General features: G+C 32.3%; 1 protein-coding gene across 1 annotated transcript in view; it reads left to right on the top strand.

The window, feature by feature from the left end:
* LOC140438441 (uncharacterized) overlaps window positions 1-15,160 on the top strand; it is a 29,506-nt gene extending 14,346 nt beyond the window's left edge. Inside the window, exons 3-5 of the mRNA XM_072528119.1 lie at window positions 5,404-5,505; window positions 12,908-13,063; window positions 15,020-15,160. Of these exons, the coding sequence (XP_072384220.1) occupies window positions 5,404-5,505; window positions 12,908-13,063; window positions 15,020-15,079 (318 nt within the window). The 3' untranslated portion in view covers window positions 15,080-15,160. The remainder of the gene's footprint in view (window positions 1-5,403; window positions 5,506-12,907; window positions 13,064-15,019) is intronic.
* The last annotated feature ends 3,721 nt before the right edge of the window (window positions 15,161-18,881 follow it).

Here is an 18,881-nt window from a genome sequence, read left to right as displayed (position 1 = left end):
TTCTCCGCAAATTAGTTCTCCTTCGTTCTCCTTATCTTGTTTACATATATTTACCGCGTATTCGGTGTCCTCGTTTACATACACTTCTTCTTCAAATACAGTTGTTTCTAACTTATCATCTCGCTTTTCGTTTATGCTCCCTGGATTCCATACATCCCATGTATGACTGTCTTCTTTTAACTTTCTTTCCTTTTCTTCCTTTCTCTTTTCTTTTTCTTCTTCTAAACTTCTCTCTTTTTCGGAAATCCATTCTTTAATTTCTTCTATCCTTTCCTTTTCTGGGCTCGTCTCATATGAGGAATGCCATTCTTTAAATTCTTCTATCTTTTCCTTTTCTTCTTCTTCTGGACTCGTCTCTTTTGAGGAATTCCAGGCATTAACTTCTTTTATACTTCTCTGCTTGTATCTTCTCATGTTTCTTTGTCCTTGTTTCGTTGCCAAATTCATTTCTACTATTCTTTTTTCATCCGCTTCATCTATATTCCTTGTTTCATTGTCCTTGTCCTTATCTAATTTTTCTTCCAATTCTATCAGTTCATTCTCGATGTTCATGGTTTTCTTATTAAAATCCAACACTATATGCTTTTCCGATAATTCGTCTACTCCTACTATCATATCATGCGACATATTTGGCATTATCACACATTGTAGTGAAAAAAATTTCTTTCCCAATCGTATCCTAATTCGTATCCCTTCATTTATCGTTGCTAACGTTCGTTTATTCGCGCCCACTAAATTTACCCTAGGTATTTTATAAATTAAATTTGTCATATTTACTTCTTCTATCAACTTTCTATTTACCAGCGAAATTTCAGAACCCGAATCTATCAAAATTGTTATGGGTGTCTCATTTATAAATCCGTTTATATATTTTAAATTTGATCCATTTTCTTTGTCCTTATGTACTGCGAGTTTTATAAATTCCTTTGGGTGACAAAAAATTCCGGTGTTTTTCTTTGTTTTTAGTGAGCGCCTTCGCGAAAATCCTCCTGTTGTCTTTCTGTACTTCTTCTGTCCTCGCATTGTCTCTCTTCCCCGTATTCTTCTATTTGTGTGTTATTTACCTCTCTTCTCACTCCTCCTGGCCTTTCGGATTCGTATCTGTTGTCCCTATATCCTTGTTCATTTGTCCTCCTGTAATTGTTATTTTCTTTATAGTCTGTGTATGTATTTCTATTGTGGTTTTCTCTGTATCTGTCTCGGTTTCCTTGCTGGTTCCTGGATTCGTATCTCTCTCTCCTGTTTTCTCTATTTTCGTATTCTCTTCTCGGAATAAATTCTCTTTTAGGTCGGTCTTGACGATAATTTTGTCTCCTATCTCTGTTTTCCTGCATTTCTTGTGGTCTTCTAGTTTTTCTGTCTCGTAAATGTGATTCTCTTATTTGTAAAAATTGACAGAGACTATCAATGTCTTTGTAATTTTGCAAAGTAATGTGGTCTTCTAATGTTTCCTCAAACTGTCTGGCAATCAATTCTACCAATTGTTCCGATGAATAATTGTACTCTAAATGTTTGGCGTTGTTGTAGATTTGTAAAGCATATACTTTTTCTGATACTCCCAACTTTTCGTTATATTTCCCGTTCTCCAGTTCTTTGTTGATCTCCAATTGCTGTATTTTTCCCCAGAAATAGTTCAAAAATCTTTTCTCAAAGTTTTCCCAATTGGTAAATTCCTCTTCTTTACTGTCAAACCATAAACTCGCCTCATCTTTAAGATGGTTCCTTATCGTTTCTTTGGCTGTTTCGAAGTTACCGATGTACCGCACTTTCTTCTTTAAATTATTTATAAAAATTACTGGGTGTAATTTTTTTACGTCCCCGCCAAACCTTATTTTCACATCATCTGTACTATGGATAAGCATTTCCCTTCTTTCTCCAAAATTTTGTTGCGTCTTGATTTCCGCAATTTGTCTTTCGTTCTGCTTAACTTTTTCTTCTGTTTCTCGCTTGTCTTCTTGTAACGCATTTTTAAATTTGATTTCCAATTTCTCTAGCTCCTTTTTATGATCGTTCTTTATCTCCTTCATTGTATTTTGAATTTTTGTTTCTTGTTCTTTCATTTGATCCTTATATCTCATTTCTTGCTGTCCCATTTCGTTCTTCATCATTGTCAAACATCCTTTTATTTCCTTTTCATATTTTTCTATGCGTTCCTCCATTTTTTTGTTGTTCTCCTCTATGGCTTGTTTTGTTTCCTGTTGATTTTTATTTATTGTTTGTTTTGTTTCTTCCATTGTTTGTTTCATTTGTTGTTGTGATTCCTCTATTTTCTTTGAGGTTTCTTGTTGATTTCTATCCATTTTTTGTGATTGTATTTGCATCAGTTGTAATATTTTCTCTAATCCTGATAATTCCTGACTCTCTCTCTCCATAATTGTTGTTTCGAAAATGTCTTCTTGTTCTAAATGTTCTTCTTGTTTTTTGTTTTCTTTACTTTTGCTTCTCGTTGCAGCCATTTGTTTATCTCTTGAAATATTGTCCCCGCCAAATGCCAACTTTAAATTTCCTCGATTTCTTGCAAATACGGCAAATCCTCCGTTCACCCAAATATAAATATTTGTCAAAAATTTTCAAATGTTATCAAACGTCAATCAAAAAAAAATTAAAAATAAATTGTTAGAAAATATAAATTTAGATAAAATTTTAAATGTCATAAAAAAATGTACCAAATTATTATTCACTTGACCAAAAAAAACTATAACTACCTGTTGTTTTTATTTTTCAAATTGTATCTCTTTCCAAATGTAACTAGTAATACTTTTTTATCAGCCCTCACGTTCTGGGCGCCAATTGTTGTGATTTGCTTATAATTGTAAATCTACTTATATAGTCTGAAAAGTAATAAGTTTATCTTTATCAAACAAATCAAAATCAAAAAATATCTCAGGGCTGAAAATAATTATTATATATAATTTTTTTATTAAAACGTGGCTTCAAAGTATCTTCTGCTAGTTCCATTTAAGAAAGATAAACAAAAAAGAAAAAAGAAATACTAGACAATCAATTCTGATATTATAACAATTGTCCTTTATTTTAAAATATATCAAATTAATTGAAAATTCCGTTGAGGATAAATCTTACACCATACACTATAAATAGAATAATAAAAAAAAATATAATCAATCATCCATCAAATCACACATCCCTTAATAATCAATAAGGTTTAACTACACATATTTCTAAATCAACTATCTCTTAATATAAAAATTTTAATTATTAATTTAATTAATATAAGAATTATTGGTTCCTTTGCTTGGATTTTACCACAATCTCCAAACTCCAAGATAAACAAACTGCTTCCTCTCAGACACAACGAAAATATATCTGTGTGTACTTACACAGTAATGCCTCTATTTCTACTGGCATTCGTCTCTGCTTACCACAATGGCTGTTTAATTTTCCACACAAAACACTAAACACTACTTCTTATAAATTCTCAATTACAATATCTTTTCTACAATATCAGAAAACCACTAAAAATTAATATTTTTTAGGAGCATCTCCAAAATTCGCATTCCCGTTTTACAGTTATTTTGACAGTTCTCTTGACAGTTCCCTGTCATCCAACGCATCATCGGATTCTTAGTTCATAAATTTTTTTTTTGTTTTTCCAAAAATTACTTGACGTTAAAATACTTTCTTTCAAAGGACCTTGAATTCTTTTTTAACTTTTATAAAGGAGAAAACTCAATAACCAATAATCCTTACTTATTACTTTCTAATCTATTATAACTGCAAATTTCAAATAGTTGTGTACTAAATCTAACTGCTTATGTCCAAACCGTATTGTCTTTTTTATTGGAGAAAACTGTCCAAATCACTTATTCACTTATTCGGAAACCACTCATGTACAACTAAACTATTTCTATATACAGGGTGTTCTCGAATTTTTTAATGGTCTTTCTAATTTTAATTTTATCTACAAATTTGGGGATCTTATTAATATATATATATATATATATATATATATATATATATATATATATATATATATATATATATATATATATATATATATATATATAAGCGGGGATCCTACAGCTTCTGCCGCTTCCCGCATTTCGATCGCCATCTTTTTCTATCTCTCCAGGTGTCTTCATCAATGGCTCTGTCTTTCATGGTTTCCATAACACCTTGTATCCAAGACTTGGCTGGTCTTCCTCGTTTCCTTCTATTACTTGGATTGTATTTCATAGCTCTTTTTGGCCATATGTTGTCGTCCATCCTCTGTACGTATCCATACCATATTAACTGTCTAGTTTCTATTCTTTTAGAAGTTGTATGTACTCTATCTGTTTTTCTTCTAATTTCAGAATTAGGTATACGTTCTACTCTTGATATACGGCAAGCTCTTCTCAGATAGTCCATTTCAACCGTGTCAACTTTTTTCTTTCCTTTTACTGTCATTTGCCAACATTCTGCTCCATATGTAAGAATGGGCTCTACAATTACTTTGTAGATAGTCATTTTAGTTCTCATAGTAGCTTTGTTGGACCAAAGTATCGAATTCAGAATTTGAACTCTCTTCCTGCCTTGTTGCACTCTATAGTCTACATCTCGTTCCGTTGTTCCTTTACTGCAGATAATACTTCCCAAATATTTGTATTCGTAGCACCTTTTCATTTGTCTAATTTCCAAATCCGGGTCTTCGTCTTCACTGCCTATTCGCATATATTCTGTTTTAGACATATTCATACTCATCCCCCATTTTCCGTATTCATCTTTGAGCTTTCTAAGCATATAATCTGCATCTTCTTCACAGCTTGCAATTAGTACTTGATCATCTGCAAAGAACAGCGTTGTCAGATAATGGTTGTTAAGCTTCAACCCCATTCCCGCACATTTTTGTCTCCACTGGTGCAGTGCTTCTTGGATATGTATTTTGAATAGGGTGGGGGAAAAACAACATCCTTGTCTCAAGCCTTTTGTTACTGTAAATACCCTTGAGAAAGTATTTCCTGTTGTTACAGTGCTTTGAGGACAGTTATAGATGTTCAATATTGCATTTAGATATGTTTTACTAAGGTCCGTTTTCGTCAAGACACTAAATAAGAGTTTTAAAGGAACTGTATCATAAGCCTTCTCCAGATCTATAAATACCAGATACGTAGGGAGGTTTCGAGCTGTTCGTTTTTCAATTACTTGTTGAAGGGTAAATGTGTTGTCCACGCACGATCTTCCTGCTCTGAAGCCGCTTTGTTCTTCAATCTCTTAATACTCCTCTTCTATTCTTCTTTTTTATATACGACCATATAACGCTAGTTACGCTAATGCCTCTATAATTTCCGCATTCTTTTCTGTCTCCCTTTTTATAACTGGGGCTAGTGTGGGCCAAATTCTAATCGAAATTTGTAAATAATTATCAATTTTTACCGTATTTAAAATTTTATTTCTTTGTTTAAGATGTTAAAATCAACAGATGTTTTGCCTAAAATTATATTAACTGTTATTGGTGTACAGACTTTTTATGCTGTATCAGAAAGTGGACAATATATGGAAAGCGAGGTAAGATATTAAAGAGACAAAATTTACACAAATATTTTTTTTAAATCGGTATATTTTGTTACTATTTAATATTTTGTGAACATACTTTTTTAATTCTAATTACGATTTTCCTATCTTTATTTGATAACGGAAATATTTATTATTTTCGTCAATGTGTTATTTTTTTTAGTTTAGTCGGGACATTAGGATGTCTAATATTGTCCAACATTTTTAAATTGAAAAATGACAGGAACTCTATCCTCCATGCTATGGTATGCTGGACGAGCTATACAGTCTGTAGTAAACACCACGAGATATGAGCGAAAACACAAGGTGTATCAATACTCATACTCTTATGAAAAGCATCTGGCGGATCATAATGACCTTCAAATTTTACTCTTTTTTAACTTGTCTTGAGAAAAAGTCTTTAGTCTTTCCTATCAGCCTTTTTTGTCTAACTCATTTTTCTTTCAACCACGAATGGCTATTAAGATTTCGAAGGCAGACGGGTCACTATATTTCCTTTTACTACACACTCTAGAAAGACAACAGGAAACCACTTAGAGCCTAACTTTGCCAAGAAACAATAATGGAAATGGCTGATAAATACAACGGCCCCTACTCCGGACGCTTCTTAAATGGAAATGGAGGGATGCCAAGAATCTCTCGATCAGCTAGAGGGATAGATACATTTTCTGGTGAAAGAAAACTAGGTACATGGAATGTAAGGAAGCATTTATGAATCACGAAAGGTTCACAACACCATAAAACTAATGAAGTGCCTAAATATAAGTAAACTTAAAATAAGTGAAATAAATGACCAGGGCTTGGTAAAGTAACCATAGATGATCACATTTTATACTTTTCAGGCGAAGACAGTTCTAAACACAAAAATGTTGTAGCAATAATAGTAACGAAGGAAATAGATAAAGGCTTGCAAACCTTTCAGATGTGAATATACAGGCAACAACTGCGATTAAGCTCGGTCGACAAAGTTAAAAATGAGGAGGTCCTTAGACGCCTAAACCAAACAACACAACTGGTCAATAGAATAAAAAACGCAAGGAATACTTTGAACACATTATACGACACCCTGAATTATATGAACTTAAACATCTGAATATTCACAGAAAGATCCAAGGTAAACGTAGTCCTAGTAGAAGAACATCATAACTGAAAAATCTAAGACAATGGTAAATCAAAAATTAATTTAGTCACACCCAGAGTAGTTTCCTACTATAACCGTTACTGTGATTCGGTTGGGAAACAGAAATCTGAATACTCATTGTAACTTATTTTATTTTAATAACATTTTGTGTATAGGCTTACCTTGACAAAAACAGTAATTAAAAAATTTGAGCCTTTACTAAATTAGGATTTCTTCTTCTTCTTTTTATATAGACATGACTCTGTATGTTTTTCAATGTGCCTCCAGTAAGTTGTCGTTCCTTCGTTTTCGTGGTCTTCCTACTGATAGTCTTCCTATTGGGAAACCGTCTCTTTCCGTCATTACTACTCTATTTGTTGTCATTCGGCTTATATGATCGTTCTGTTCTACTCTTCTATTTCTTACCCAATTCTTGATGTTCTCCACCTTGCATCTACGTCGTATATATGTACTTCCAGCTCTGTCCCATAGTGTCTTACCATCAATTTTTCTAAGTGTTTTTATCTCTGCTATTTCTAACATCCTTTTTGTCCTCTCTGTGTCAGGTCTTGTTTCTGCCCCGTATGTCATTATTGGTCTGATGACTGTTTTGTAAATTCTACCTTTCGTTTCTTTCCCGATATTTTTATTTCCCAGCTCCAATTTACATCTTAGTAAATTTGCTGTTGTAACCATGCATTTTGTCTTTTTTGGAGAAATTAACATGTTAAATTTTCTGGCGGTTATATTAAATTGGTGCAGCATACGTTATTAATCATCTTTACTTTGAGAGAATAGTATTGCGTCGTTTGCATAGCAGATTCTTTTAAGTTGTTTTTCTTCCATTTGATATCCTTTTTTAGTTTTTACTTTTTTTATTATTTTATCCATAATCAAGTTGAACAATAGAGGACTCAGGGAATCTCCCTGTCTTATCCCATTGCCAGCTTCAATAGGGTCGGTAAGTTCTTCTTCTACTTTTACTTTTATTGTGTTGTTGTGGTAGATATTTTCGATCGTTTTGATTATTCCTAGAGGTATCTCTCTTGCGTAGTGGATAACGAGTTTTAATTTGACCCGGTCAAATGCCTTCTTAAGGTCCACGTAATATAGATATGCCGGTTTGTTGTATTCTAATGATTTCACTTGCACTTGCCTCATTATAAATATAGCGTGAGTGCATGACCTTTCCAAACTAACACCTTGTTGTTCTTCTTCTAGTGTTATAATTTTATTCAGTTTATTTGTTATCACTTTGGTTGTTAATTTTATTGTTGCGTTTAATAAATTAATTCCTCTGTAATTTTCCGGGTCCGATTTGTCTTCCTTTTTGAAGAGAGGTATTAGGATGCTTGATCTCTATTCCTGAGGAATTCTGTTTTGATCTATTATTTTTTGGATTAGTCTTAATAGCTGTTTGGTCAGATCTGGTCCTCCGTACTTTAGGAGTTTGTTTGGTATTCTGTCCTCTTCTGGCGATTTTCTATTTTTTCATTTCCTTAATGTTTCCTTTACCTCTTCGTCCTCAATATTTATTTCTTCGTTTGTCGTTACCTCTGGTGTTGGTGGTTCATTATCGTCACCTTTAGCAAATAGGAATCGAAAGTAGTTTACCCATGTTTCCTTCTAAATATGATTAGTTTTTATTAGTTCGTTCATCTCTTTTCTTTGTCTTCTGATCATTCTCCATATTTATTTTTGTGTCTCCATAGAAGTCGTGTTTCATTTGTTTTGAGAGACTCTGTCAGTGTTCCTTTTTTATTTGTCTAACTAAAGTAGTCGTTTCATTTCTGATTCATTTATAGTGGTTGTAGTTTAGGTTTCCGTTTGTAATTACTTTTTTTTTCTATATTACCAACCACAAAAAAATTTAGTTTTCCAATTTAGTACCGATCAAAACTTGGCGGTGTATCGTTCTTGTTTTTTTTTAGTTTTCAAGTTTTACAATGCCATAAAGTACGTAGACGCACAAATTTCCATCAACTAAGCTAATTTGATAAGGGACTTTAAAAAAGCTGGATTTTATTTTCGCAAATTGCGAATAGGCTTCAAAAAAGTTTAAATACTGAGTTATGATGTCAATATCGTAACCTAAAGTTAATGGCTCTAAGAGACCGCTTCACTACTAGCAGCTTGACTGTAAATGAATGGTTTTGCAGAGAATATGAAAGATCAACTGGGATGCGAACCATTTATCGTGTTGCATGGATGCTAACTCTCAATTTGTCCTTTTTTATTTCGGTCACAGTTGGTGCTACCTTTTGTCCCTAAACATAGACATAATCGTCGTAAATGGTGCAGAGAACAATGGGCTTGGGGCCATGGAGTCCAGTAGAATGACATGGCCCGCTGGACTGGTAAGGTCAGAAGACGACGTGGTGAAAGGCGGAAGTTTTGTGTTGAACGTACACCGTACGTAAACGGCCCGTATACCGCGCTATTGAGTTTGTGATGTGGAATGACGGAACATGATGGATTAGTGATTTGTAGAAGACATTTTGAAACCTTATCTGATTCCTTGCCTTCAGACGTTATAGCACCCCCTCAAACTTTGGGAGTACTTTGGGCGGAGTTAATTAGGGCATGGAACGAGATATTCCAGGAGTATATTGACCACCTAATCAGAAGCGAGCTCAGGCACATTCAAAAGTGTGTTACCCACCGAGTTGTTACACTACATTATTAATTGATTTACCCATAAAAGTTGTTTCAATAATATTAAAATTTTAATTGTTTCTTTTTTATTTTTCTACCCTGTATAATTGTAAAAAATTCAATTGCAAAATAAATCTTAAGTTTGCTAAGAATTCGCTTTTTAGAATTACTGATAGGTCATTCTAGGAATGACAGTATGGTATAGTGAGGGACAAGATCTATGCGATATTTTAAAAATCGACCTACTAATAATCCGATATTGATACCTATTAACACAGACCCCCAGAGAGATATTTGTATCTAACATTCAAATAAAATTATCGGAGAAAGTGTTATGATAAATTTCGAATTATTAATTTGTGTACTTAAATGTTTTTACCAATTGATCGAAATACTGATTATTTTTAAAGTAAACTTGCTCATTATATAGTAGTTAGAGAAAGTTACCTTCACCTATTTTCAAAATTAAAACTTTCAAAATAAAATATTTTTTCAGTTAAGAAAATAAAAAATTTCTTTTGGTGGATATACAAGTTTTTTTATTAACCGTGCTAAGTTCTTCGACGAACACTTAATATTATTATATTATACAGTGAGGTCCTAAGGTAACGGTTAAATGTAATTTCTACGTAATTATAAAGTAGATGAAAACTACTGAACCAGGTCGATTTTTACAAACAAAAATATACATATTATTACGAACGTGCATTCGGCGCGGCCCGTATAACGGTTGCATCTCGAAAGTCACTAGAAATTTCCGGCGATCTATGGAGCGCGGGAGGGATCGACCCGTCAAATGGGCGAATTAGAGGTGGGATACTCCAGAATGTTCTAGTACATAATTAGTTTTATATATAAGCATACTTTCTATGAGTAGTTTTTAGTTGATAAAGTATTTTCGTGCTTTAAACTTATACATAAATGTATTTATATAAATTCGAACCGCTCGTTTTATTTAAAAACGCTACAATATACAATATACAAATCATCAGTAAATATCTATCACCGTCCTAATATAATCGAATTACCAAAAACACCAATATTTTTTTTCACACTTTATTTGCATTAATACTAACTTAAAAGATTTAGATGTAGCAACTAACTTCATGCTGTGAATATGCGCGTACTTCATACTGTGAATTTTATAAAAATTCACTCACATCAATCTTTTTCAATCGCGCCTAAAGAAGTATAACTTCAAAAATAGTTGTTATTTACTTACATGTCTGATGCAATGCCACAAAAAGTTACCCATTGGTTTTTTTTTACTATTGTAAATTAAATGGTGTACTAGCCACTTCGGAAATGCACATTCATTTGGGATCTTCCAGTTAGAGTTAATAGTTATTCCAACTCATCGTCATTATCGTCCTCTTCATCAGTCTCAGCCTAATTAATAATAATTTTCTTCAAGGCTCGGACATTTTTCATGTAATCTTTTTCCGTTTTCTTTACATGTTCTATTGTATTTTGCCAGTTTTGAGCACTGCTATTTTTGAACTCTGTTTGTATTAGTTCGACAACACTTTGGGAATCTTTTGGAGATGTGTTGTTTCTCCGGACATGGTTTTTTAACTGAGCCTATAGTAATTCTATGGGATTCAACACACAGTAATCTGGAGGTAATCTTAAAACCATATGTCCATTGTTAGTGGCTAATTTATCTGCAATATATTCTTTAGTTACGACTTTTGTATAAAGAACCTGGATTAGTTGATCTTTGGTGTAATGATCCTCAAAATATAGGTCTTTGACTGTTAAAAATTCTTGAATTTCATCCTTTCTACTCTGTTTGGTTGGAGTTTTTTTAATGCATCTGGAGTGATATGATGCATTGTCTATAACAATCGCGCTATTTTCTTTTAGATTTGGGAGTAATGTATTCTCAAACCACGATTCAAAAAGCGTCCCTTCGATGTCTTGGTGGTAGTATAGAGAACTTTTTTTAATACTTTTGGAACTCAACAATAACGCATCGTTCACCCATCCATGTTTCCTTCGCAATGTACCTAATATGCAAATTTGCTTGCCTCTAGAATGGGGTACATATATTTGGCATTTTCTTGTACCGTTTAACCAGGCTTTATCTATCGTTTCGTGAGAATTCCAAGTCTCGTCCAGATAATAAATTTCTCCACACTCACTGCGGTATAGTGAAATTTTTTCGATATATTCATTCCTCCATTTTATTAGGCGACTACTGTCCATTATAGTTTGTCTCTTATTGACAGTTTTATATTTAAAACCATTTTTGGTCAAAAATCTTCCAAAAGTTTTTGTGGAACAATCATCAATAATATGTTTTTCTTTTAATTTTGCCATGATATTGTTTAGGTTAGGCATAACTTTAGCTGCATACATATATTGTCTCACTAATAGGTTCCAAGTTCCAAAGTTAGACTAAAGTGTATTGTGGATAAGAGATTACCTTGCCAACTCCATTTTCAATATCAAACGCCTCTCTCACACATCTCCATATATTCTCACCATGGACTTGGAACCCCCTTGGAAGTCATTTATATAAGTTTAACTAACTTTTTCAGTATTCCTAACATGGATAGTTGTTGTTTTTTGTGTATCCACTTTATCAAACGCCTATTTGAAATCAATATACAAGTTGTAAATTGATATATTATATTAAGCACATCTTTCATGTATACCTCTTAACATATTTTTTTGGTCTATAGTTAACCTCTTTGGTCTGTAACCACATTCTTATTCAGCAATTATTTTTTTCGAAAATTATTTAAGATGTCTGTGTATAATTCCTGTACGTATTTGTATTACATATTATAAAAACTAACTATTAAAAAAAGGAAACAATCTATTAATATCTCAGCAGTTGCTTTCGAGGTCAATCTCCACTTTATATGTCTTATGATGTGTGTTTTTTAATAAGTATTTAGTTTTCTTTCCCAGCTACATTTTTTATTTACGGCGTACAGATTCTTGGTAAAAAGATTTTTATTCCCCCCACCCCACACTGCAAGGCAGGTTTTAGGGGAACGCCGGCGGTAGCAGTGGTAAACGTTTTTGCATCTTTTTTGGGGTCCCAAAATTGACATTCCCAGCAAAATTCAGCTTGTTATTTTTAGAGGTTTTAGAAGTCTATATAGAGAGTATAAGTCTATAAGTATATAAGTCTATTAGAGATTTTTAGAGGTCAAATTTCTACGACTGGACTATTAATCATCTCCATTCTATAAAATAGTTACTAACAAGCGTATTGGCACCTTTTTTTTTATGAAACTGAAAAAAAAATGTAATTTTGCAAACTCGTTTCGAATCCAGTTAGAACTCGGTTAGAAATCTTCAAAAATATTTCTTATTAGTTTTTTATATGTCCCCATTGACTATATAATTACGATTTTAAAGATGAAACAATCTTTGTAAAAGCAAATTTCATTTTTGGTTTTTTAAGTATATTATTTTGCGATTTTAACTATAAAATATTCTTTTTATATTATTTAATATTGCAACACAACTACATACCTAGCTGTTTCTATTGTCCACGCCACAAAATATTGTGTGGAACTACTCGCCACTGCATTTGAAACCAGCTGTATGTTGCATCTGATTGTAAAAATTGCTGATTAAATTTTATTATTTATTAAATTATAGTCAGAAGCCGTATACATGAACGCCACACGATTTAAATGGTTTCAATGGGACAGAAGTAACCGCACTTTACTGTTAATGTTCCTCCTGCAGACAAAACGGCCGCTTTCGTTTAGATGTTATGGAATTGTTTTTCAAAATCGTGCACTAATACTTGTGGTAAGTAAAAAAATTATAACAAATCCAAATAAATTTTATTTCTTCTTCTTTTTATTATGCTGTCTTCTAACGAACATTATACGTCTTCTATCTTTTATAACGTAAAATATGTATTTAACACTAAGCTTAATCCAATCTCTGATATTTCTCAGATTCAAAAATATTGTTAAAAAGTTTACATAAATTATTAATTATAATCTAGTCCATTAATGTTCTAGCTAATGCAAATGTTCCAAAGTCCCACTTAAGAAGTAGGTACGAAAGTAAATTACTTTAATATTGAAAGCTTTTATAATTTTAAAGATATTTATTTCTGAGTTAAATTTAATTATTTTTACTACCTTTATATTGCATGGAAAGTTGGATCTTAAAGATTTAAAAAAATGTGGTTAGCATTTCAGAGCGACTCATCAATGAATTTAAAAGTTATTCAATTTGATTATCCCAAACAACTTTTTTTACAATAACGTTAGTCAAAAACCATGAGCTTACAATTATTCTGTGGATAGCATAAGTAAGAGAGTTATTCTACCAAAAGAAGTTAAAAAAGTTAGAAAAAACCATTTCTAACATTGCAAAACTTGATTGCCAAACCATTAGAATTTTTCGCTTATAGCAACTAAATAACTATTTTGCTTGCCAAAGAAAAAGTTATTTTAATATTCGAAAAGCTGTCAAGTTTAAAAACAAGTTCTGCCGCGATTATTCTAGATGTAGTTAGTCCCTTTTTTTAAATCGGCGATATCGAAAAATTAAATATGAACTTCAACGTCGAGCTATAAAATATCTGGGGTTCTTGTTAAATAGGGTGGCATAGAATATTCTAGCATTTTGTGGACTTAACGGTTGTTAATGCCTTCATTATTTTTAAAGAACGATCTGGTGGTGCATCAACACTTTCCTCAAAAGAATTTTGGTTAGTAGTTTCTGCAGGACTTATGGGTACTCTCTCGCTTACTCAGAAAGGAAGAAAATCGTCCGATTCTGAGGTAAATAAATTTAAAATCTGGGTTCCCATTGAAATACGCACCAACAAGTCGGAGCATATGCCAATATATGGAACCAAAGTAAGATGTGCACGATGTAGTACAAGAAACCAACCCCATCGAACGAGGTAGCAGTGCACTGTATGAAAGGTGGGACTATGTTTATCTGAAAAAAAACAATTGTTTTTTAGAATATCATAAAAAATAAAGTGAACTTACCTCCTTTATGAATATTTATTATCATAGTATAAAAATTGAGATAGTACTAACTAGTACCAGTGGTTCCACCATGGAACCACCTCCAAACTAAAACACCCCTTATATAAAAACAAATTAATTGACACTTGACGTTCTCTTTTGTATCACTGTATCCCTAACTTGTAATAACTTTTCAGTTTTTTATTTAATATTTAATTTGGTCCGCAAAGGGATATTACGAGCAGAGCGAACAAGGAAAGTAACAGACGAGTTCTATAGAGTGTTTACTGACTTGGTGCATACATTTTATCGCCAAACATAAAAAACATTAAAAAATAGTCATATTTTATGTAATCTTTTTATTTCATAAATACAACAGTTTTAGTTATGTCGTTTTTTATTAAAATCTTTTGAAGAATTTGATATGTTATTAAAATTAATTCTTAAAGTGGAAGAAATTAGTCGTAACACTTAAAGAAATTTTAATTTTGAACAAAATAAAAATTTCATGACAGTGGTGGCCGATGACGTTTGTATGATGGACGCTTTCGATTTTTAATCGATAGTTATTATCAGTTGCAAAACATTGAACTGTTTTTAAAATTAATTCGGTTTCATTGGTCATGGCATTAAACACATTATATAAATTTTCATTAAAAAAATTTAAACCGTTTTGAAGCAATATTAAAAAATTCGGTTTTATTTTGGCATTAAAAACAATCATTTATAGTATAATAATAATTAAGTAATAATAATTTTTTTATTATTTTAGGTATTTCGTATGTTGCATTTGTTTACGGCGTTCTACAACTGTTTACAACATAATATTTAAATATTGTTTAGTATGTAAAAATTAAAATCACCTTAGTTTTTAACGAAGAAGTTAGCTTTTGACAATGTGATTAACACAGGAAAAAATTAAAATATTGGAAATCACACTATTAGTTTTCTTGACATAACCATTTATTTTTCACTAAAACAACTAATTTATTATCTAATAGATAATAATATGTTCATCATGAGACTAGTGGTACAAAAGAACAAAGAGAAAAATATGAAACACATATGACCCTTATCTAGTTGGAGAAAGCAAACGACAGGAAACAACCATGGGAATCAATGAGAAATACACCTGAACGAGAAATATTTGAATATAATACAAATACTGTATTACGAAACAAAGGTGCAAATAAAGTTAGGTAATAAAATAACAAAAATAATCACCGCAACAAAAGAGCTCAAACAAAATGTGATCTATCACCTACACGTTTTAAAACACACATATCATCATTTAATCTTCTCTTGTCCACTGTTGGGCATAGATCTCCCTCATAATCTTCCATCTGTTGCCCAGTCCAACGTTTTGATGGGCGACCTCTGCTTTGGTAGGCATCATCTCTTGGTCTCCATTACAGTATTTGCTTTGACCATCTGTTATCTCTTATACATCTCTCCTATGTCATCTCTTAACGTATATGTTATAAGGATTTTAAATTCGCAAAATCGCAACACCCTGTGAACAGTAATATTAAGTTTGTAAAATATAAATCCGGTATGAGGGATATTTAGTGTTTTTTCGAATTAGTAAATCATAATTGTGTATAGACAAAGGAGACATCCACGGAGAAAAGGACAAATAGCGGTGGTTCGACCATTTATGTAGGTAAAAATTATGTAAACCAAAAATTTGAATGTTAAGATGCCTTTGTATTATAAAGGCATACCACGAACGATTAGAAAATTTATAAAGCCATATAATTAGTGAATTTATTTAGGCAGATATTTACTTATATTTTTTTTAGAAATTGATCAAATTTTTAAGACCTTTTATTAAAAAATGTTGATTGATGGGGTTTTGCTAGCAGTGGGTTTTTGCATTTGCAACATTCACAATTGATAGGTAGAAAACGGCTGGAATAAGAGGGATATTTGTGCGTTCTGATTGGTTTAGAAAATATAGAGAGAGGTTTGAGGGGTCAATGTGGGTTCTGCCAGAAAAAGAAATTGAGATTATGACTTGAAAACTCGGAGACGACACTACAGTTTTTCTGATACGATGATGCTAATTAGAAAAGTTTTCAAAACGTAAATTTTGTTAAAAGTTGTGTTTTTTGTTTTTAAAAACAAAAAGTCCCAACTGTAGTAGCAGGCAAAAAAAAACTTGAAGAAGTAGATGACATACTGTAAGTAAAAAACAGATGTATAGTTTATATTTGACCAAGTAAATCAGTTGAGATATCCTTGTGTCTGAAGAGAAGGGTTATTCCTGGAGTTAGTAGTTTCAGTGACGAGTTGGGCAAAGACTATCGCAGTTGTAGAATTGTTTTATCGAAACCAATAGGCAGAGGAGAGAGCAGGCGTATTTGGAGAAACTGGGAAGTACGACCGAGGTGGACAGGTTACAATTGAAGGAGAATAAGGTGGAGTCAACCGTTTTAAAGATAGAATTGATTTGATTGCTTGTTTTTATTAATTGAAAATTAAAGTAAATATAAAATTTTTAAATCGTTAGTATAAAAGTAAATAAAAGAATAAAAAGTTTATTTAATTTTTTATTTATAATTTTGAATGTATCATTCATTATTCTGATAATCGTGTATGGTATATTTTTTATTTGATATCCTAAAATTATAATACTTGATTTATTTTAAAAATATATTACATTTGCTTTATAATTTCATAGATTCATAGTTTCTTTTGTAAATTTATTTTCCTATTGTCGACTCTTTACTCAATGGCAACTGTAAAAAATACTTTGAAGTCACGTTTTTTTAAATAGTAAGTAAAAGAGCCCTGAGACATCGTATTAAAATATATTTGTTTTAAAAAGGTAATGACCAACTCCATTGCAGCAGTTGGTGTTGTTTTCATGGAACCTGTTATATTTATGATAGTCAACTGCTGAATATGATTTATTTTGTTAATCGCTGTTGCCTGTAGGACTTTTGGTATTAAAGCAATAGCTCCGTAAGTTAGCATTGGCCTAATGACAGCAGTGTAGACCCAGGAGATCATTCTAGGCGAAAGGCTCTAGGTGCGTCCGACCGTTCGTCGACATTGCTCATAGGCAATATTATGCTCTTTTAGCTCTACCATCTAAGTGTGGGTTCCATGTTAACTTCTTGTCAAGGGTAATACCAAGGTATTTCACCTCGACAGAAAAATTTAGACTGTAGTTTGGAATCCTTGGGGGTATTAAAAGTGCAATTTTTTTTTGGGTAAAGAAGAATATCTCTGTCTCTGTCTTCTTTGGATTTGGATTAGGATTTAAGTTTAGACCTTGTTCTATCATTCTCCGATAAGTGTTTTGAGCCTATTTCATTTTAAACTATTTTTTTTCTATTCAATAATGAAGCATTTAGATATGACGGGCACTCGAGCTGTGGCGTGTATAAAAGAGAGAAACAAAATCTTACAAAATATGTATATATATATTTTTTAGGTGCAGTAAAATAAAAAGTAAAAACGTCTTAATTTTAGTTTTTATACTATGAAAAGTGAAAAATAAAAATTTTGTATGTACTACTGGTGTTACCGTATGATTATGCCCATCGAGCAACATCCATCCTTCGGGTCAGAGTCCCTCTGACTAAATTATGTTGCTCTCTGTACGTAATCATCTTAATAACAGCCTTGATGCATAAATAACTCTTAAACCATTGCTTTTTAATTGATAATGAAGCATGTATCGCAGGGCTGGCGTTCATATGTACAATGAAAATTTAAACCATCAAAAATTTGTGCCCTAGATCTTGTTTCTCTATCTTTTACACGCCCAAGCCCGTCCTGTCGTAAGCGCCTCATTAACGATTCAAAAACAATGTTTTATAATTAAATAGGCCCAAATACTTATCGGAAGATGATAGAACAAGGTTTGAACTTGAATTTACTTTGAATGTCATTTACTTTGAGCCTTTTTAAGCCTTGAAAATCGTAATTTTGCGTTTGTCTCAGTTTTAAATTATTTATCTCAAACACTATTTAACTCAAAAACGAATTTTTTTGTGATACATGTTATACAGCCAGCTACAGGAACTCAGTTTCCTTGTGGAATAATCTGTGGTACTTGCAGTCTTCACCTCTGTAGTATGACTATTTAGCCTAATTTTTTTCATGACATCTTTTACATGGCCATAACTTTTTCTCTTCTTTGTTATTTTTGAAACGACAACTTTGCCACCTCCATTAGAACTCTGATCACTATCAAACTCGTTATCCATTATAACACAACAATAAACTTGACTTAATAATACTTTTTTAAACTAAAACAACTCTTCAAAATACCGAACATGTCTCAACAAGATTAGAGACTCTACTAATAATAATTGCTATCTGACTGTGCTGCGTCCACCAACATATTCTTAGAGCGCCTTCACACACACCCGGTCGCCAGTTACACTGCACCGTTTACACGGTTTGACGAGATTTCACACTTAAACGGTTTTGTGGTCCGTGCCGAAATGTTAGTCGATGTTCACCATAAATCGAAAACACATCGTTGCCATGATGATTCTCTATCGTATAAAGAGAAGAAAGAGAACTAGAAATGTGTGGATTCATCCCATTAATAGGAAAAGAAAAGAGTTTGGTGTATTTTATACTCTTTTCTTGGAACTGCGAGAAGATGAGAACAA

The sequence above is a fragment of the Diabrotica undecimpunctata genome, chromosome 4 (genome assembly GCF_040954645.1).
Source record: "Diabrotica undecimpunctata isolate CICGRU chromosome 4, icDiaUnde3, whole genome shotgun sequence".
Taxonomy (NCBI): Eukaryota; Metazoa; Arthropoda; class Insecta; order Coleoptera; family Chrysomelidae; genus Diabrotica; species Diabrotica undecimpunctata.
This window is presented reverse-complemented; position numbering and strand designations above follow the sequence as displayed.